The following is a 20,362-nucleotide window of genomic DNA, read 5'->3' on the forward strand; positions in this document are numbered from 1 at the left end:
GAGTGCAATAGAAAACTACTAGAGCTAATCAATGAATTTGATAAAGTAGCAGGATACAAAATTAATGCACAGAAGTTTCTGGCATTCTTATACACTAATGATGAAAAATCTGAAAGTGAAATTAAGAAAACACTCCCATTTACCATTGCAACAAAAAGAATAAAATATCTAGGAATAAACCTACGTAAAGAGACAAAAGACCTGTATGCAGAAAATTATAAGACACTGATGAAAGAAATTAAAGATGATACAAATAGATGGAGAGATATACCATGTTCTTGGATTGGAAGAATCAACATTCTGAAAATGACTCTACTACGCAAAGCAATTTACAGATTCAATGCAATCCCTATCAAACTACCACTGGCATTTTTCACAGAAGTAGAACAAAAAAATTTCACAATTTGTATGGAAACACAAAAGATCCTGAATAGCCAAAGCAATCTTGAGAAAGAAAAACAGAGCTGGAGGAATCAGGCTCCCAGACTTCAGACTATACTACAAAGCTACAGTAATCAAGACAGTATGGTACTGGCACAAAAACAGAAATATAGATCAATGGAACTGGATAGAAAGCCCAGAGATAAACCCACGTACATATGGTCACCTTATCTTTGATAAAGGAGGCAAGAATATACAGTGGAGAAAAGATAGCCTCTTCAATAAGTGGTGCTGGGAAAACTGGACAGGTACATGTAAAAGTATGAAATTAGAACACTCCCTAACACCACACACAAAAATAAACTCAAAATGGATTAAAGACCTAAATGTAAGGCCAGACACTATAAAACTCTTAGAGGAAAACATAGGCAGAACACTCTATGACATAAATCACAGCAAGATCCTTTTTGACCCACCTCCTAGAGAAATGGAAATAAAAACAAAAATAAACAAATGGGACCTAATGAAACTTAAAGCTTTTGCACAGCAAAGGAAACCATAAACAAGATGAAAAGACAACCTTCAGGATGGGAGAAAATATTTGTAAATGAAGCAACTGACAAAGGATTAATCTCCAAAATTTACAAGCAGCTCATGCAGCTCAATAGCAAAAAAACAAACAACCCAATCCAAAAATGGGCAGAAGACCTAAATAGACATTTCTCCAAAGAAGATATACAGATTGCCAACAAACACATGAAAGAATGCTCAACATCATTAATCATTAGAGAAATGCAAATCAAAAGTACAATGAGATATCATCGCACACTGGTCAGAATGGCCATCATCAAAAAATCTAGAAACAATAAATGCTGGAGAGGGTGTGGAGAAAAGGGAACCCTCTTGCACTGTTGGTGGGAATGTAAATTGATACAGCCACTGTGGAGAACAGTATGGAAGTTCCTTAAAAAACTAAAACTAGAATTACCATATAACCCAGCAATCCCACTACTGGGCATATACCCTGAGAAAACCATAATTCAAAAAGAGTCATGTACCAAAATCTCCATTGCAGCTCTATTTACAATAGCCAGGACATGGAAGCAACCTAAGTGTCCATCAACAGATGAATGGATAAAGAAGATGTGGCACATATATACAATGGAATATTACTCAGCCAGAAAAAGAAACGAAATTGAGTTATTTGTAGTGAGGTGGATAGACCCACAGTCTGTCATACAGAGTAAAGTAAGTCAGAAGGAGAAAAACAAATACTGTATGCTAACACATATATATGGAATCTAAGAAAAAAAAATGTCATGAAGAATCTAGGGGTAAGATGGGAATAAAGACACAGACCTACCAGAAAATGGACTTGAGGATATGGGGAGGGGGAAGGGTAAGCTGTGACAAAGTGAGAGAGTGGCATGGACATATATACACTACCAAACGTAAAATAGATAGCTAGTGGGAAGCAGCCGCATAGCACAGGGAGATCAGCTAGGTGGTTTGTGACCACCTAGAGGGGTGGGATAGGGAGGATGGGAGGGAGGGAGACACAAGAGGGAAGAGATATGGGAACATATGTATATGTATAACTGATTCACTTTGTTATAAAGCAGAAACTAACACACCATTGTAAAGCAATTATACTCCAATAAAGATGTTAAAAAAAAAAAAGAAGTGCAATACATGTTATGGACTCTAAGGTAGGGATAAGTTCAGGTTTCAGAGGAATACATAGAGCAAAGAGTGGTCAGTTTTACCTAATTGGGGTAGGAAAGTTTTAAGTGGCAACTTGTGAGAAGGTAATCAACAGATGAAAACAAAAATGGTAGAAAAGATGGAAGTGTTGCAGACAGAGGGAGACAAGATTTAGTGACTGACTGGATATAGCAAAAAAAAAAAAAAAGAAGCAATCTAAAATGACTCCCAAATTTCAAATTCGTATGACTGGGTAGAAGGTAGAGGCACTCAATGAGACAGAGAAAACAGGAAGAACACATTTCAGGAGAAAGATGATGAGCTTGATACTAGGTTTGCGATATCTGTGGAGGCTTCCAGGAGAAAACGTCTATCATGCACTTGAATTTATGGGTTTGGAGCTCAGGAAAGAATAACCAGGCTACAGATAAAGTTTTAATTGTTATGAGCATCTAGGTGGCAGCTGATTCCATGGGAATAAATAAGATCAGCCAGGAGGTCATGTATAGGGAAGGAGAGCGACCAAAGTGGGAACCCAGGAGTACGTTGGTACATAAGGATGGGCAGAGATTGAGGAGGAACAGTAAGAGAGGTAGGAAGAAAACACAGATTCTTAAAATCCAAGGAAGAAATGACTTCCTGTTTTATTTTAATTAACAGGATATTTGTGTCACCATAAGTATTTTCAGCAGAAGGAAAAATAAATGAACAGCAGCTATGATTACAAATATAAGTAGAAGAATACTTCATTCCTTACTTCATCTCTGCTGATGAGTTCATTGGAAAAAGTAAGTCCAGGCATAAGTCCTCTTTTCTTTAGCCAGAATATAGCAGCAAAAGATCCCGAGAAGAAAATTCCTTCTACAGCAGCAAAGGCCACCACCCTTTCCCCTGGGAGACAAAAAATAGTTTCATTTTCTGAAATATCATATACTGCAGACATTTTCAAGCTTATATATGTATAATATATACTTTTACATATATTTTTTAATAATAATATCACAACTGTTTTGCCAAGAAACACAATCAACAAGTTAGTGCTGCGGCCAAGTCTTCAGAGGAGGAAGTTTGCCACCTCTACCTACTAGAGCAGAAAGGTATGTCAACTTCAGGTCTTAGGTCCAACACTGGACTCCTGCAGGTCTTGGAATGTGGACAAAGGAGAGCTTTCCACATGCAAAAAAAGAGGTGATATATCTGTGCACCACACATGCCTGTGAGTGCAGGTACGCGTTTGTTTGTTTTTTTTTTTTTTGCAGGTACGTGTTTGTGAATGCAATATGTACATACATGTATGTTTGAACACTATGCTCTGTTGACCCTTTTGAAAACAAAAATAGCTCTTTAGACTAGTGACTTATTTGTTTTAGGATGGAGATTTATCATTAATTTAACATAGATTACTATATTTTCATCTTGCTATTAATAAGATAATAGGTATAATTGATTCATTTTTAATTGACATAAATGTGATGTCATGTGAATGTTCATCTATAAGGGAACTAGACTATAATTTTATACAAACTTTGAATAAGAGGAACATTGTCATTTTAACTATTCTATGCATTCACATGAATGCTACAGAATGAAAATCATAACAGAAATAATTATAGAAGGCTATTCTTTTTGGAGAAGATTAAAGGATTATGAGGGGTAAATTTTACAAATTTTCAAGAATAGATGTGAGCTACAAATGTTCCAAAACATTTCTTCTAAAAGCTATAATGAATTGTAAAGGCCTCATGATTTTAGAGATAGGAAAGTAGGATATATTTTTAAGATACAGCTAACCTCTATGATGCAATGCAATAAGATTGTGTAACTCATACTTATTTTGATGTTTGAAATGTAATTTCATTACGTATATTAAGGTTGAATCTATATATTTAATGTTTTAAAGTTCTTTAAAGATATTTTAAAAAACTAAGCAGTATATCTCACTTTTTAAAAAAACTAAGCAGATTGTCACAGGATGACTGCCACCCTCCTCTATTTTCTCTATTTCTAGGTTACTTCTTTGGTAGTATCATGAAAGACATGCTTTCTGTGAGCCTGTCCATCATTTTCTATCCACACTAATCTTTTCAGTGCATATTGAACACCTTGACGTTTCCCTTTGTTTTTCTCTAAAGCCAATGTTTCTCAAAATGTGCTTCTCAATTCACTTGTGAGAAAATCAGCTGGGTATAAAATGCAGATCACTGTCTGGTGAGGACCAGGCATCTGCAGGATTTTTCCACAAATTCTCCAGATGATTTTATGCACACTGAGAATCACTGCTTTTCTCATTCTTGAAATGAACTGAAAGCAATGCAGACATATATGTTTCTTCCCTGATACACTACATCTTGCCCATATCTTACACTACATCACTGGTTCTCGACGTGTGGTCCAGGGATCCCTGGAGATCCACAGACCCAGGAGGTCTGTGAAGTCAAAACTATTTTCATAGTAATAATAAGACACTATTTATCTTTTTTACCATCATTCTCTCATGAATATACAGTGGTGTTTTCCAAAGGCTACACAACATATTCACAACAATCTGAAAAGCCTGGTAAAATACTTCTCCTTTTTCTAACTACATATCTGAAGGAGGTTGGATTTTCTTTATATACTTCAACCAAAACAACATTCTGCAACAAATTGAATGCAGAAGCAGATAAAATCCAGCTATCCTCCTATTAAGTCAGACATTAAAGAGATTTGCAAAAATAAAAAACTAGGCCATTCTCATTCCAGTGAGAATGGAATGGCCAAAACTAGGCCATTCCAATTTTTTGGGAAAATAGTGTTTCTTTTCATAAATATACATTATTTATTTCAAACTGCAATGGGTTATTACTGTTAATTTAATATACATTAATAATTAAATATTTTGAAAGTTTCTTGGCTTTAATTTCTAATATGAAAATATCAATAGATATAATCAGTCCTCAATAATTTTTAAGAGTGCAAAGGAGTACTTAGACCAAAAAATTTGAGACCTCTTTCTCCACATGATGAATAAAACCAGAAAGTAAAGACAACCAATTGTGAAATAAATCAGAAAGGTACTTAGAGCTATTTAAATTAAATATCTGAATATTTTAATTAAATGTAATAAATATTTATATTATAAGAAACAATGTTAATCGCTTCCGTAAAAAGATGTTATTGGATCTCAACTCACCCAAAAGGGTGTTTGCGTTTAACTTATCTGTGAAAAATAAGCCTGTTATTGCAAACTGTTTCTTGCCTTAGTTGAGTGCACTAATTTACATATTTGTTCCCTGACAAATGTTAAGACTTTGACTTGCTTTATTTTAGGGAAAATAAACATTACTGAAAGCATATAGTCTTGCTCTAATATTCTTGTCAGAGTCTATGTGACTGATTCTTATTTACCTGTAATTATGCGCTGACATTTAACCTTTCAACTTTCAATTTAATAAACAGAATAGATAATAGATTTAGATTATTTTTCACCAGTTTCGAATTAATTCTTAGGAATAGTGATACTACACCATGTAAAATAGCATTGTATAACCCAAGGCTAATTTGATCATATATAAATTAAAGCTACATACCAAAAGTAGATTTTCTATCTGATATCCATCGCAAGGCCCAATCTGCTTTTTTCTTAACATATGGCATTGTTTCAATTGCATTAAATAAAAATTCCCTGTAAAAACAAAAGATTAATGGCAAAGTTATTCACTTGGTTTTTTGTTTTTGTTTTTTTTTTTTTATCTTTGGCTGCGCCACACGGCTTGCAGGATCTTAGTTCCCCGACCAGGGATTGAACCTGGGCCCTCAGCAGTGAAAGCGCCGAGTCCTAACCACTGGACCACCAGGGAATCTCCAATTTACTTGTTTTTAATCAGACTATATTTGATTCTATGCAATTCTATGGTATGCAACAGACCTGTAGTTTTTCTGTATTTTTGCATGTCCATAAAATATAGAAGTGAAAGTAAAACTCAAATTAGTGCTTTGGATCTGGTCTTATACAAAATTGACTAAATTAGAATATTTAATTTCTAAACAGAACAGTGTGTGAACAGTTTTTTAAGATATACTATCCAAAGATTTACTGGTCCTATACAAGTTTTTTTTAATCTAACACATTATTAAGCAATAGAAAATACTGTACTCCTAAACTTCCATATTTGAATAATCTTTCCCTAATATTTAGTTCCTTAATATTAACAGAATCAAGCAATAGGATAAACCTTTGTAAATAAAATCCCAGCAGTAATACCTTTTCTTAGGATCTCTGATGTAAGTGTCTATTAGCAAACTGTACATCTCTGAGTGAACATTTTCGATGAGAATTTGAAAGCCATAGAAACAGCGAGCCTCTGGAACCTGCACCTCCTGACTAAAGCGCTCCACCTAAGAAGATAAGGGAAACAAATATATCCAATTCTATGGGCTCTCATTAAACACTGCAAATCAGAATCTGGACATCAGAATTATCACTTAAAAATCACCTGTCATGCCACAGACAGGTCAGAAAGACCTTATGAATTATTTTAAGCAGTACTACTTAATCCATCAACCCTCCACAATTAGTTGCATACTATATTCTTAAGCAATTAAATAAACTGACCTATTAGGTGGAGATACTGCCTATAAAGCCAAATAAATTTTAGAACATCTACCAAAAATAATTATTTTGCTTTGTAGAATTGACCTTAATTAGATCTACTGAAGCCCCTACAAGCTTATAATGAAAGTTTGCATCTTCCCATTCTTTTTAATAAGAAAGCATGTTTTCTAACCAACCATAATAGAAGTTTAAAAATGGGAAGCCAGACCCAGTGCTCTATGGCAGAGCTCTGGAAAGATTATTAAGGTGCAGGTTCTCTATTAGGATTACTATCTAAGGGTAAAATCAAACTCATGCTTATGCCTTGTAAGTAGTTTTGATTGGTACAATATGCTTGATTTCATGATATTTTGGGGGGTCAAATAACAGAAATGTATCCTTGCCTCTGACACTTCATCAGAAAAAATGTTTTCAAGAGTTAAGTTCATTTCTTAGACATCATTTTTCAGACTCAGTCTGATTATCTTGCCACCATTACTATCATTTAACTGCTGAATGAGAACAAAAGTGGAAACAAAAATCTTACCAAATTTTCATTCACAATTCCGTCACTGGCTGCAAAAAAGGCTAAGATGTGAGAGATAAAATACTTCTCTTCTGATTTAAGCTTGTTCCAGTGAGGGAGATCCTTTGATAAATCAACCTGAAATAAAAAGATTTTCGAAAGTTTTAACTTAAATTCTTCTCAAAGTATGGAAAACTGACTTCCATTTCAAAGTTAAGGTGGGACATCTCATTGGCAGTAAAATGTGAAAAAGAAAAAAATTTCATCATTCTTGCTATAGACTGAGTATTTGTGTCCCCGCAAAGTCCATATTGAAACCTAATCGTCAATGTGATGATATTTGGAGGAGGAGCCTTTAGGAAGTGATTAGGTCACCCTCATGAATGGCATTAGTGCCCATATAAAGAGACCTCAGAGAGCTCCTTTGCCCCTTCTGCCATGTGAGGACATAGCAAGAAGACAGCTGTCTATGAAACAGGAAGCAAGCCTTCACCAGATATCAAATCTGCAGGCACCTTGATCTTAGAATCACCAGCCTCCAAAACTGTGAGAAATAAATCTCTGTTGTTTGCAAGCTATCTACTCTATGATATTATTATAGCAGCTCAAACTAAGAAAATTACAAAGGAACAGAACAAAGTTAAAACATTATGAAGACATCTATCTTCTAGCTAATTGAGAAGCTGGCCAGGATGTCCTTTCAAAATATTAAAATTAACCTATTCTCACCACAAAAAAGAAATGGTAACTATGTGATGGGATACAGGTGTTAGCTTATACTATGGTGGTAATCATTTTGCCATACATAGTGTATCAAAGCAATACGCTGTACACTTTATACCTACACGATGTTATATGTCAACTATATCAATAAAGCTTGGGGGAAAGCCAAAATCTGGAAGGAATTAAGGAAGGGGAAAAATGGGGAGAGAGTAGAAACAGTCAAGAAGGAACTGAGGTGAATAAACTAATGCCTTTCAGCAGCCATTTCTTTAACATATTATACATATTTACCATTGTGTTAGACAGATAACTAGGCACTTGTTAAGCAATTGTAGCTGCTACCTTACTGCTGACTAATCTACTTTTATACCCAGAAATAATGTCAGGCACATAACAATCTGGGTTTTAAAACAATTTATAGATATGGCTTCCTCTGGAAATAGAAATATTTTGGAAAATGTTTATTAGAACTAGTCCTTGGAATTAATAGAAATGTACTCTAGAGTTTGGTGAAATTTACAATTGTAAAATAGTCTTTAAATGTACCTTGTAGATATCATTTTGTCTCAGGAAGATCTCTTAAGTATGTTTCATAATAACCTCATAAACATTTGAAATATGTAATTGTCTTTTGTCCTTCTTTTATTTATTCTAACAAAGCCCTAATCTCTTTCACCATTCCAAAAAAAGACTAAAGTTTCATCCTTTCAATCATTTGTGTTCTTTTCCAAAGTCCTTTTTCTCATTACTTTATTTTTTAAATGTTTACTGAGCACCAACTACATGCCAGACACTGTGCTAAATGTTGGGGATACAATGGAGCAGAGAGGAAATATTTGTATACATCTTTTAAAATATGTAAGCTAAAAATCATGTCCTATTCTATTAAGAGTTCACTCGGGTTTAACTGACATCTTCCTGGTTTTTGTGTATTATACTCCTGATACTAAATTTTAATATTACAATATGCTCTCTCTTAAATATTAAACTTATCTACATTAGTCATTTTCCATTCCTAAAAGGCAAAACTTTTCACCCAGCTTTATCTCATTTGAATAAATTCTCAATTTTACAATCTAAAGATTGATTACAAACTACTGATTAACAGAACTGCCTGGGTAGCTTTGAATAAAAACCCCAAACACCAGAACTTTATATTCTGAATCAAGGCTTCGATGATCAGGCATATTTAGGAATAAAGCTAAATCACTGATAAAACAATGAAATCTAGAGTTGATTAAACTGTAACTTACATAATTTGTTTAAATGAATAATATGTGGAACTAAAAATGTGTTTGACTTCCCAATTAATTATGTATTTGAATCTTTCTATCAGCTGTCTATAAAACATGTACCAACTTTATATTTTAAATTTTAAAAATTAGTGTTTTTTAAGTCATAGTACTACACATATTACATTTCCTAAAAGATGCAAGAAATTTTTTGATGAATTAAAAAAACCCAGGTATCACAAGTACTTTTTTAACATGATGAATGAAAAAGCCACCTATGTACTCCGTTTGTTCTCTTAACCACATCTCACAAAAAACTTTCTAAAAACCACAGTTAGAGACAGTCAGGTGTGCCTAGCACTATGGCCCAATTTGAAAATGCTGAGTTTGGGTTTGGGTTGGTTTTTTGCTCTACATGCCAACTACAATATAACAAAGATGTTAATAACGTTAACAAATATAAAATAACAAAGATGGGTAGGTGGGTAAAATCAATGTAACAGAAGCTTCAAAAATTGGCGTCTTCTGATTTCTAGTATAAATCTCCCCCCTTCTGTGTAAAATAATAGCTTACATTTATTTGATGCTTGCTAAATGCCAAGTAACATTCTACACATCTAATTAATCCTAACAACCAGAACTAGGTACTATTAGCCCAATTTACTGATGAGGATACACAGAGAGGTTTCACAGAGCAACTTTGCCAGTGGCACAGCTAGTACGTGGTAGAGCCAGGATTTGTACCTAGGTAGCCTGGTTCCAGAGTCTGCATTCTCAACAGCATACGTAAAGAGTCAATTTCTCAAAAAACAGATAAATAAACAGACAGATAGATCCAAATATATCTAAACAAATAGATATATCTATCTATATAGATAAACATGCACACACAGAGAACAGAGTGCTATACAGGTATCATCCATTGTATTCAAAAATGAAGACAATGATTATTTGCAGACTATGGAGCAACCACTTGCATGACCAACTGCCCTTTTACCAAACCAGCGAGGATCTTCTGATTTGCTGTGTTCAACTCATTTCCTAGGCGGAAATTGCCACACTACAAGAAAACATTCCACAGCTGTCCTGTCTGTTGGCACAGCTGTGCCAGGTTTGATGTGGCTGAGGGCAGGGCCAGGCTGGGAGGAGCACTGTGAATTCAGGCCAGCACCTCAGAAGCGAGTGCCCTGCCCAGGCAAACTCCCCATGTGACAGCTCCTTCTGCACCATCAGATAAGCCTCTCATCTGAAAGGAGGGTCTCTAAGGCTTTCACTATTTCATGCTTTAGCTATGGCTGCAATTTTATTTATTCCACTAACCATAAGTAAAGACTAGTCTTATTTGGTCACAGCAAACCAAAACTCTGTTTAAAAATGGAAAATATTCTGAAATATATTGGAGGTAAAATTCTGGCAGACTGAGATGACATTTTTGCAGCAGAAAACATGTTTATAGACAGTAATCTAAACACAAAACATTGCAGAACCCTGTATTTAGTACTATTTAGTACTAATAGTATTTAGTACTATTTAGTACTTAGTACTATTTAGTACAAATAGTATTTGTATTTCAAACATTATCTTATACAACTGATCTTATTCAATGTACCTTATAATGTAAGTTAAACATTTTTAATGTCCTGCAACAGAAAATGTGGACACTGCACTAGAGAACATGTTTGCTGATGACGGTGCTGCTACTTACCTCTTCTGCTGTCCAGAAGGAGGCCTGTGCCTGTTTATACATTTTCCAAATGTCAGGGTACTGGATTGGAAAGATGACAAATCGGCGAGAACTCTTTCTTAGGAGTGGCTCTTCATTTGACTTTGCTTCATTTTCGTTGGTATCTGAAGATAACCTCTGTGAAAAATAAAGTACAAGTACCCATTTTATGGAGAGATTTCCTCTTTATTCACATCTAAACACACATCTGGGGAAGTTCGGGAGACAGCATCGTTTTGGGAGCCAGTGTCCCCAGCTTGAATCCTTACTGTTATGTGGTAGCTGGTTAATGGTGTTTGCTTAGTTGTGTGGCTATAGGAAGTTCCTTAACTTCTCTGAGCCTTGGTTTCCTCATCAGTAAAATAATACCTACCTTAGAGGTTAATTGTGATGATTAAAAGTGTTTTAAACAGAGCCTGGTGTATAGTAATCTCTCAAAATATTATTGTCATTATTGTTACTTTGAGGATAAGTATAAAATTAGACCCATAAACGTCACAGTGGACAAATTTCTAAAGTTGTGGACAAAATGCCCCTTCAGTGCCTCTCACAGAGACAGAATGCTGGCATGAATAGGCTACTGTTATGAGCTACTTTTTAAATTTTAATGTTTTCTTTTCTAATATTAACTGAAAATATAATACTTATCTGAAAGCTCCTTACCAAAAACTTAGTAGCCTTTGTTTGTCTGACCCTTCCTATGTACCAATTGGTTTTTGGTATTTACATGTTAACATTCCTTTACTGCATATGGTCTCACTGGGGCTGTCTCAAAGTTCTATGGGATAAAGTAAGAAACACATACCTAAATACATACTGCCTGGAAAGAGGATGGCACTCTAAAAGGGGACAGTGCCATATATGTGTGTGTGTGTGTGTGTGTGTATATATATATATATATATATTTTTAATAATCAGCAAGAGAGCAGAGACCAGTTTTTATATATTGTGGTGTTCCCAGAGTACTGTGTCAAGTGTAACATCAATAAACATTAGCTAAGTAAGTGAATGGGCTGTTAATTTCTCTTTACCTTGTGCTCAGATTACCGGATACCTTTAGATTTTTAAAAATTTAACATAAGACCACAATACATTAGTGAAATAACCTAATAACCACTCAAAGCAAGCCTCCTCTGAGTGCCCTCACATCTCCTCCTCCCCCCACTACACCAAAGGCCTGGATTAGGTGCCTAACATAGCACATAGCTCACTGCAATTTAATTCCCTGTTACTTCTCTACAGTCTCTTCTAGACCATGCTTCTTAACAGCAAAAACCAACTTTACACTTGTGGAATCCCTAGAGCCTAGCATAGTACCTGGCACTTACTCAATATTCATTCCACAAATATTTAAGCAAATTTTTGAAACGGAAGTGGTCAAGTTTTTTGTTTGTTTGTGTTGCCATTGAGGGCTCTGCAATCTCAAAAAAGCCGTAAGATCCTGACACTGCAGTTCCAGGCTCTAGAACAGGATATACACATAAGACCATGTCCTCTGGGTCCGGTATTGAGGCTGCTTTTGAACTGTCACCACACAGATGCTTTATATACCTTATTCTGCTTAATCTGTACAAGTCAGTCAAATAGTAACAGTATTCCCATTTTACAGATGAGACAACTAGGTCTTGAAGTACATAAATAACATACCCAGGATCCCACAAGTGGTAAGTGGCAGAAATAAGATTAGAACTGAGATAGGTCTGAACTCAAAGCCTTGCCTTAAACTACATCCATACATATGTATGGATGGCAGCTACTAGGGCCAGCCTACATCTAAAAACCAGAATTCAAAACAGTGAGATAACTAAAGTTAAAAAGAGTAAACACTACAATTAACCCTTGAACAACACAGGTTTGAATTGCACAGGTCCACTTACATGTGAATATTTTCCAATAAAAACTACAATACTATTCCATCCACAGTTGGTTGACAATCAGTGGGTGCAGAACCATGGATACAAAGTGCCAACTGAAAAGTTATATGTGGATTTTCAACTGCACCAAGGGTCAGTGCACCTAACCCCCAGGTTATTCAAGGGCCAACTGAAATATCTCCTACTAAGCAAAATTAATTTAACAAATGGTACTGATGTAACCAGTGAAATGACAGGAGGAGGAAATCACCAAATTTGATTTTAGGAAAAAGCAAGAAAAATAAAAATGATTTCATTATAAATAAAGTTGAAAGAACCAAAGTGATCCTTTGGTTCTTACCAGCCAAACCGATAAGGCTTAAAGCAGTGATTTTTAACTGGTGCAAGCTTCAAAAATCTCAGAGTAAAACTTTCTCAAAATGCATTCGCCTTCTCCTTTACCAGGTTAAAATCACTATGTATAATGAGATCATTGAAGTGTGCTGTTGATGAGGATGTATTTCACAGGTGAATGATAAGACAGTAAAGATAAGATTGAAAATCAACACTTTGGAAATTGCTGCCTCTACGGCAGAATGTGAAGTGAACCAAATGACCATATTTCACTCTACACTGTTCATTAAAGTACAAAATTGTGTTCACTTACAAAAAGCACAAAGTATTATTCATGTCTTTAGGCAAGTCATTTAATCTGATCATCATCACTTGTAATTAGGAGGGTTGTTAAGAAAAGAAGCTGAATTAGGAGATACTGCCACGTAAAGAGAGGGGCTTTCACGAACATAGACTTTTGAACTGGGTTAGAGATGATATATTGCTTATTTTCCTGAAGCTAAGAAAAATCCACACACATTTTAAAACAATGTCAGGAGAACCACACATCCCAAAGTTCTAGGCTCTGCAGGGTATTCTCTGTGGATGTGGGCTAAGAACCCATATTTTAGAAGAAAAAACAATATGAAAAAAGGCATGATGGCATATGACATTTTTAAGAATTGGAAGTAACTTTCTATATCTGGACTTTATGGTATGTGGAGGACGACAGAAGAAGATAAACCAGAAAGGCAGAAAACACTTCACAATGACTTTTCCAAGTGTGCTCTTAAGAACTATGTGGTCCCTCTAGTGTCACAAACATTAGATTTAAAATTTCACTCTCAAATGTGTTTTTACAAGGACCTACTGTATAGCAAAGGGAACTATACTCAATCTCTTGTAATAACCTATAATGGAAAAGAATCTGAAAAAGAATACATATACATGTATAACTGAATCACTTTGTTGTACACTGTAAACTAACACATTGTAAATTAACTACACTTCAATTAAAAAATAATAAATGTTTTTAATCATTTAAAACAGTAATAAAAGTAACTGACAGAAATGTTTTATACCATACAGAAAGGTAGCCACTAATGCATGGACTTGTGTTTCCAGGTTGTCCTTTTTTTTTTTTGGATGAACTCAGATGAAAGTTTCTCTAGCTATCTCTGCTTAACTGAAGAATAACACGAGATTAAAGACAGGCAGTTAAAAACAACAACAAAAACCCGGTAAACATTTGTCTCTATTTTTCAGGCGTGACCCAAGATTTTTTTTTCAAAACCAACCAAAAAGGAAAAAAACAATAATGCTAATAGTAACAATAACATAATAGTAGCTCTCTTGTTCAAAGTTAAGAACTGTTAGCTGAAAACTGGTTAAATTAAGGAATCACAAGAAAAGTATATATGCCTTAAACTATTTGATTTCACTTAAAACATTTACATTAATTTGCTAATCTTCTGCTACAAGGCCAAAACGTTGTCGTTGTCACACTGATTGGAGTCCCAAGACTTTCTGACATTAAGACAGCACAACGCAACACCTATACTTTCTAGTTTTAACACACTTAGGGTAGCACAATCTCAGTGCAAAATCCTTATCTCTTTTATGATTCTCCCCAATCTTTTTATACTTGTTTGCTTACATCTAATTCTACAGAATTTGTTAACAATTCATGTTTATTGAATTTTCCAAAGCTCTCAGTTTAAGTTTTCATAGAAAAAACTTTCTTTTCATACTCACATATTACTAGTTTCCACATATTTAATTAAATTACAGTCACTACAGGACTTCCCTGGTGGTCCAGTGGTTAAGAATCCACCTTCCACTGCAAGGGACACTGATTCGATACCTGGTCGGGGAAGTAAGATCCCACATGCTACGGGGCAACTAAGCCCACGCACCACAACTACTGAGCCCACATCCAGCAAACTACAGAGCCCAAGCACTGCAACTAGAGAGAAGCCTGCATGCCACAACGAAGAGCCCACGCACCAAAACAAAAGATCCCGTGTTCCGCAACTAAGATCAGACGCAGCCAAAAATAAAATAAATAAATTAAAAAATTCAAAAATGAATAAATTAATTAGTCATTACAAAACAAGTACTACTGGTATAAACAGCACTGGAAATAAAGACAGCTGATCCTGGTGGCAACAGAAGTACGTGAGTGCATCAGACAGCAGCATACTAGCCATATGCATTTTGAATGCTACGGGTATCCACATATTTTACAGGGTTGATAAATCCACAGAATTGGCCAGTAGTGAATTAAGAGAACTTCTGAAAAATACGCGAGGTAATTCTTTACTAAGTTTGATATAAATCTTCAACTATCATCTATACACCAATTTAAAGTGATGGGTTCATCAAAACAGACTTACTATTCCATTGATTTTATAAGTAATTATAAAATAATATATATAATATATTATATATAATAATATATGTTATATATATTAACTTAATTAACTTATTATATTATTATATTATACAAGTTATATATTAACTTAACTTATTATTGTATATAATAATATATATGTTATATTATTATTTTATACTTATTATTTATACTTATTATTATATATATAATATATGTTATATATAACTTATACATATTAATATATAACAATATAATATAATTATATTATATATAATCAATCAATTAATTAATAATTAATATAATTAATTATATAATATATTAATTATTCATATAATTAATTATGTAATTAATTATATAATATAATATATAATATTATTACAACTTATAAGTTATATTATTATATTATTAACTTATTATTATATTATTATATAAGTTATATATATTAACTTAAAAAATTATACTAATAAAATAGACAAAAGTCAATTTTATCAATTAGTGTTGTACTTATGATTTTGTTTGGAAAATTGGCCCAGGTTTTAAACCATGCAAGGGCCTTGAATGTAAATATATATGAATTTTGCCATAGCTATTTTCCTATCGCCATTTGATACAACTCTTTTGACAATTTCTTTTTTACTCAGTGTCATCATTTTGACAAAAAGAAGCAAACAAAACATTTTTTAACTTTCAGCTGTTAAAATACGTACTCCATCTCCAAGCTTTATCTGAGGTTAAGGGGGATGTGCCTATTTTTTGCATTTTAAATGGATATTAAGATGTTGATTTTTTTGAAAATGTTGGAGCAGGTCAAAGTGGTCTGCTTTGATATATAACATTTTGGCATCTGGCCTTAGCATGCAGTCTACTGGGAGCCATTGAAAGTTTTTAATCAGGTAAGGAACAGAATCAGATTTGTTTTATAATCACTTTTGGAGAAACATGGCTAGATTAGAAGAGAAATTAGAGGTGGAGATAACAATGAAAAGATTATTGCACTATCCATCTCTTGCCTGAACGAGGATATCAGCTCCAGAAACACAAAAGACTGATTTAAGGGATATTCAAAAGTAGATTTAATAATTCCTGCTAAAATTTGGATTCTGGACAACAGGATAAGGAAGAGTTGAAGATGCCCTTGAGGTTTCCAGCTCCAACAACTGGATGATCAAAATGAGAAATAAGAGACTCAGAAAGTGCTCAGCACCTGGAGAATAACTGAATCAGACAAAACCTCTTACTTCTCACATTAGATGTTTAACAAAAGCTTAATTTGAATTAACTCCCCCCACCAACCCAAGCCATAACAAGTTACAAACACAAAAGCCTTTTAAAAATCACTTTGGTCGGGCTTCCCTGGTGGCGCCGTGTCCGCTGCCGATGCAGGGGAAACGGGTTCGTGCCCCGCCGGGAAGATCCCACATGCCGCGGAGCGGCTGGGCCCGTGAGCCATGGCCGCTGGGCCTGCGCGTCCGGAGCCTGTGCTCCGCAACGGGAGCGGCCACAACAGTGAGAGGCCAGCGTACCGAAAAAAAAAAAAATCACTTTGGTCAATAAAAAAGATAATGGGCTCAAGTTTCAAGATATCCAGAAGGCAGCTGAAAATATAACACTATGGTAGTAGGCAGAGGCACTACCTCCCTCCTTCCTAATTCAGTGGAGATCTATGAGTAGTCGCCAAGAGGATGGATGTGCTTATTCAGGGAGAACATATAGAGCAGCAGCAGCACAGCTGAGAATGCAGACTATCTCTCTTCACAGAAAAAGGGCAAATGGAAGAAGAGCCAGCTGGGATTAAAACTGGCTGAAATGGATGTAAAGCAAAGGTAGAAGTGACCTGACTTGGCTAAAGCAAGGATCAACAGATGAGACAGAAAGGATCTACACTGTGGATTTCAATTGGGCTAAGATGTTTGGAGTTTTCTGGGCCAAAGATTTTCAAATATCTGGGGGGCTGGGAGGCTGAGACTTCAACTCTCCTCACAGGCATTCATTGTGGAGCACAGTTTAAAATCATTCCTGGGAATTCCCTGGCGGTCAGTGATTAAGACTTTCACTGCTGAGGGCTCGGGTTCGATCCCTGGTTGGGGAATTAAGATCCCACAAGCCCCGCGGCACGGCCAAAAAAAAAAAAAAATCATTCCTATGGAGAGTCATGGAGAGTTTCTGGGTAGGAATTAACATGGATTGGGATGCCATGAGAAAGATAAATTGGACATCCCTGTGTAGGTTAAATTAGAAAAGAAAAAACATAGATTTTGGTAGCAACTATAGTGTCGATTTCAGAGGTAGAAATGACAGCCTGAATTAAGATGTGGCAGTTAGCGTGAAAAAGCTGCTTGAACAGGACTTTGCCAGCCTGAGGAGCTGGGCAGGTTTTGGTGGGAACTGAGACCCTTTTGGGAGTATTTATTTGAGGGGAGTGACACGGAGGCACAGGTTTAATGATGGATTAATTTGGCAGTGGTAAACAGGATTGGACAGCAGGTAAGACCTGAAGTAGACAAATTTGTTGTAACTGCATAAGTGTTAAGTGAGAATGTGAAATAGCTTCTCATCGTCATTCCTTGGCAACATTCCACCGTCTTTTTCAGAATGGTGCTTCCTGTTTCTGGTCACCTGGTCCCAAGAGTTACTAGGACATGCTAGGGCACCCATCTAGATCAAGATTCCCCAACTAGCACTCACCCTGCTCTGATCTAGGCTGGCATTCTACACAGCCCCTCCCTCCCATCCACCTCCAATTTCACCACTTTCATTTGCTTGCCTTCACCTCTCTCCTATTCTTCAGGTGAAGTAGAATATTTGGATGCTGTCAGAGCCATACACTATTTGTAGGTGTTTTCATTTTCCTATTCCCACCAAATCTAATAAAACAGATGGAATACTGGCCTAGGAATGAGAACTTGGTTTTAAACCTAGCTCTGCTACTGATTTGTGTGGTCCTGGGCATATCATTTCATCTTTTCTGGCCTAAACTTTCTTACCTTGAAAATAGGGACTATCAATTAGATTAATGATAGTTAATTTTGAGAAACTATAAAAACTTTGAACCCCCTTTATCAGGAGATTCACAGCTGCACATACAAAATCTACAAACTTCAGAAGAGCCATAAACCCCCTTCAGGTATAAACTCTTCAAGGCAGTGTTCTTAAAATATGTGTACCAGGATCACCTGAAGTGCTTGTTAAAAATGGAGTCCCAGACCCATCCCAAGAGATTTTGATTCACTACATCTGGGGCATAGGCCCAGTAATTTACATTTTTTACAATGTTTTCCAGGTGATTCTGCTGCAGGTGGCCCATGCTGCACCAATATATCTAGAGAAAAAAAGTACTTAAGGCACCCTTGCATTTCGAGTTAAAAACTGTGGAAGAGGTGTTCACTAAAATTATTTCTAGATCTAAAGTACTGCCTCTGTCTTTGTGGGTCTGTATCAAGATAGGGATAATAAATAAAAATTAACTTCCAGGTCTTAAATCTCAATAAGTGTTGGTACTACTAGCACAAACAAAAATATCTGAGTTGTCCCATTACAGTGGGGAAATTGGTACTAAATATATTTGTTTCAAGAGGGGAAGAAAAAGTTTGAGGGCTATTTACAATTTGTAAACTAGCTACTAAATGTTTACAAAGTCAAAATAAAATAAAATAAAATCCCAAATCTGGAATCTACAACTTTCTGAAGAAATGTAGGGCCAAGCAAGTGTCTCTGTGAACTGAAACTCTATTAAAATAATCAGATACCACACACAGCAACAGGTTTAGAAGTATTTACAGAATAACGGTATGAAAATTATAGTGCAACAATTTGAACTACCCTACAACCCTACAATCTAATGAATCCCAGCTTATTTACTGTTGCTATGTACCTCTACTAATATAGAAGCAGAGAAGATGAACACGTTAACTAAGGTTTTTATTAAGCACCCACAACTTCTGTGGCACTTTGCATAAAGCATTTTACTTAATTCTCTGTGAAGGAAGTATCATTTCCACCATATAAACGAAGATAGTGATACCCAAAGATTCACAGCTAGTTTAGCCGGGTCTGAGAAAACTGGCCTCCTAACCTGATCATTTCATTGTTAGTGAGGATTTCCCGACGCCATTCTACCTATCATCTCCACCCCATCCACCTGTGTCAATTTCCACAGGCATCCTTCCAAGTCCTTTTACCAATCCCAGAGATGGCATGCATTTCTCCAGCAGAGCCACCAGTCCTCGGCCCTTGCCTCAATTTCCCCGGCTAGGGCTCCAGAACAGGGAAGGATGGGAGGGGGGTGCGCCTTGCCCCGGTCTGAAGTCTCAGAGCATTGCCTTTGGGTAGCCCCGGAACAGAGCAGTGGAGCAGAAACCCGGCTCGCTCCTCACCCCTCCCCGGGGACTGCCTCCCGGGCGCTCGAAAAGACGAAACCCGTCTGCAGCGAGGACTCAAAGCCGGGCCGACACCAGGTTTCAGAAGGCAATGAATAAAATTTCTCACAGTGCTCCTGCACCTTGCAGGTCCCCGCCGCAACCCGCAATCTAGAGGTCAGTCGTGACTGGGGGCGGGAGAGGAAGCAGCAGCAATGTTTACCTCCTCCTGCTGGGGCCTGGACGCTTCCGGCCTTTCCGCGTCTCCCATCGCGCAGACTCCGCCAGAGCTACGAGAGCAGAGGGAACCAAGTGCCTCAGGCCACCTCCACCTGGGACAGAACCAAGTAGCCGGCGGGTCCTCTGAGTCGGCCCCGACCCCTCCTACTCCTGCCGGCCCCGCCCCGCTCCACTCTGTCGACCTCACTTTCTCGCCTGCCCATTGAGGGACTGTCCCAGCTCTGGCCTGGCCCCGCCTCCCCGGCCTCAGGGACCCGCCTGCTCTGGCAGGACCCGCCCCACTCCTCTGTGCCGGCCCCACCTCCCGCCTGTTTAATGAGGGTC

The 20,362-nt window shown here is 36.5% G+C and overlaps 1 protein-coding gene across 3 annotated transcripts in view; it reads right to left on the minus strand.

Moving 5' to 3' along the window:
* Nucleotides 1-20,155, minus strand: part of RRM2B (ribonucleotide reductase regulatory TP53 inducible subunit M2B) — a 35,484-nt gene extending 15,329 nt beyond the window's left edge. For 2 of the 3 annotated variants that reach the window (XM_082858541.1, XM_082858540.1), the window contains exons 1-6: nt 20,022-20,155; nt 10,845-11,000; nt 7,206-7,322; nt 6,329-6,462; nt 5,655-5,749; nt 2,843-2,976 (exon numbers count right to left, since the gene is read on the minus strand). In XM_082858541.1, coding sequence (XP_082714667.1) covers nt 2,843-2,976; nt 5,655-5,749; nt 6,329-6,462; nt 7,206-7,322; nt 10,845-11,000; nt 20,022-20,069 — 684 coding nt within the window. In that variant the 5' untranslated portion in view covers nt 20,070-20,155. Of the gene's footprint in view, nt 1-2,842; nt 2,977-5,654; nt 5,750-6,328; nt 6,463-7,205; nt 7,323-10,844; nt 11,001-20,021 lie in introns of those variants that run through there. The other variant, XM_082858542.1, reaches the window with a different exon arrangement.
* Nucleotides 20,156-20,362: the final 207 nt, after the last annotated feature.

The sequence above is a fragment of the Leucopleurus acutus genome (genome assembly GCF_964270905.1).
Source record: "Leucopleurus acutus genome assembly, chromosome: 17".
Classification (NCBI taxonomy): domain Eukaryota; kingdom Metazoa; phylum Chordata; class Mammalia; order Artiodactyla; family Delphinidae; genus Leucopleurus; species Leucopleurus acutus.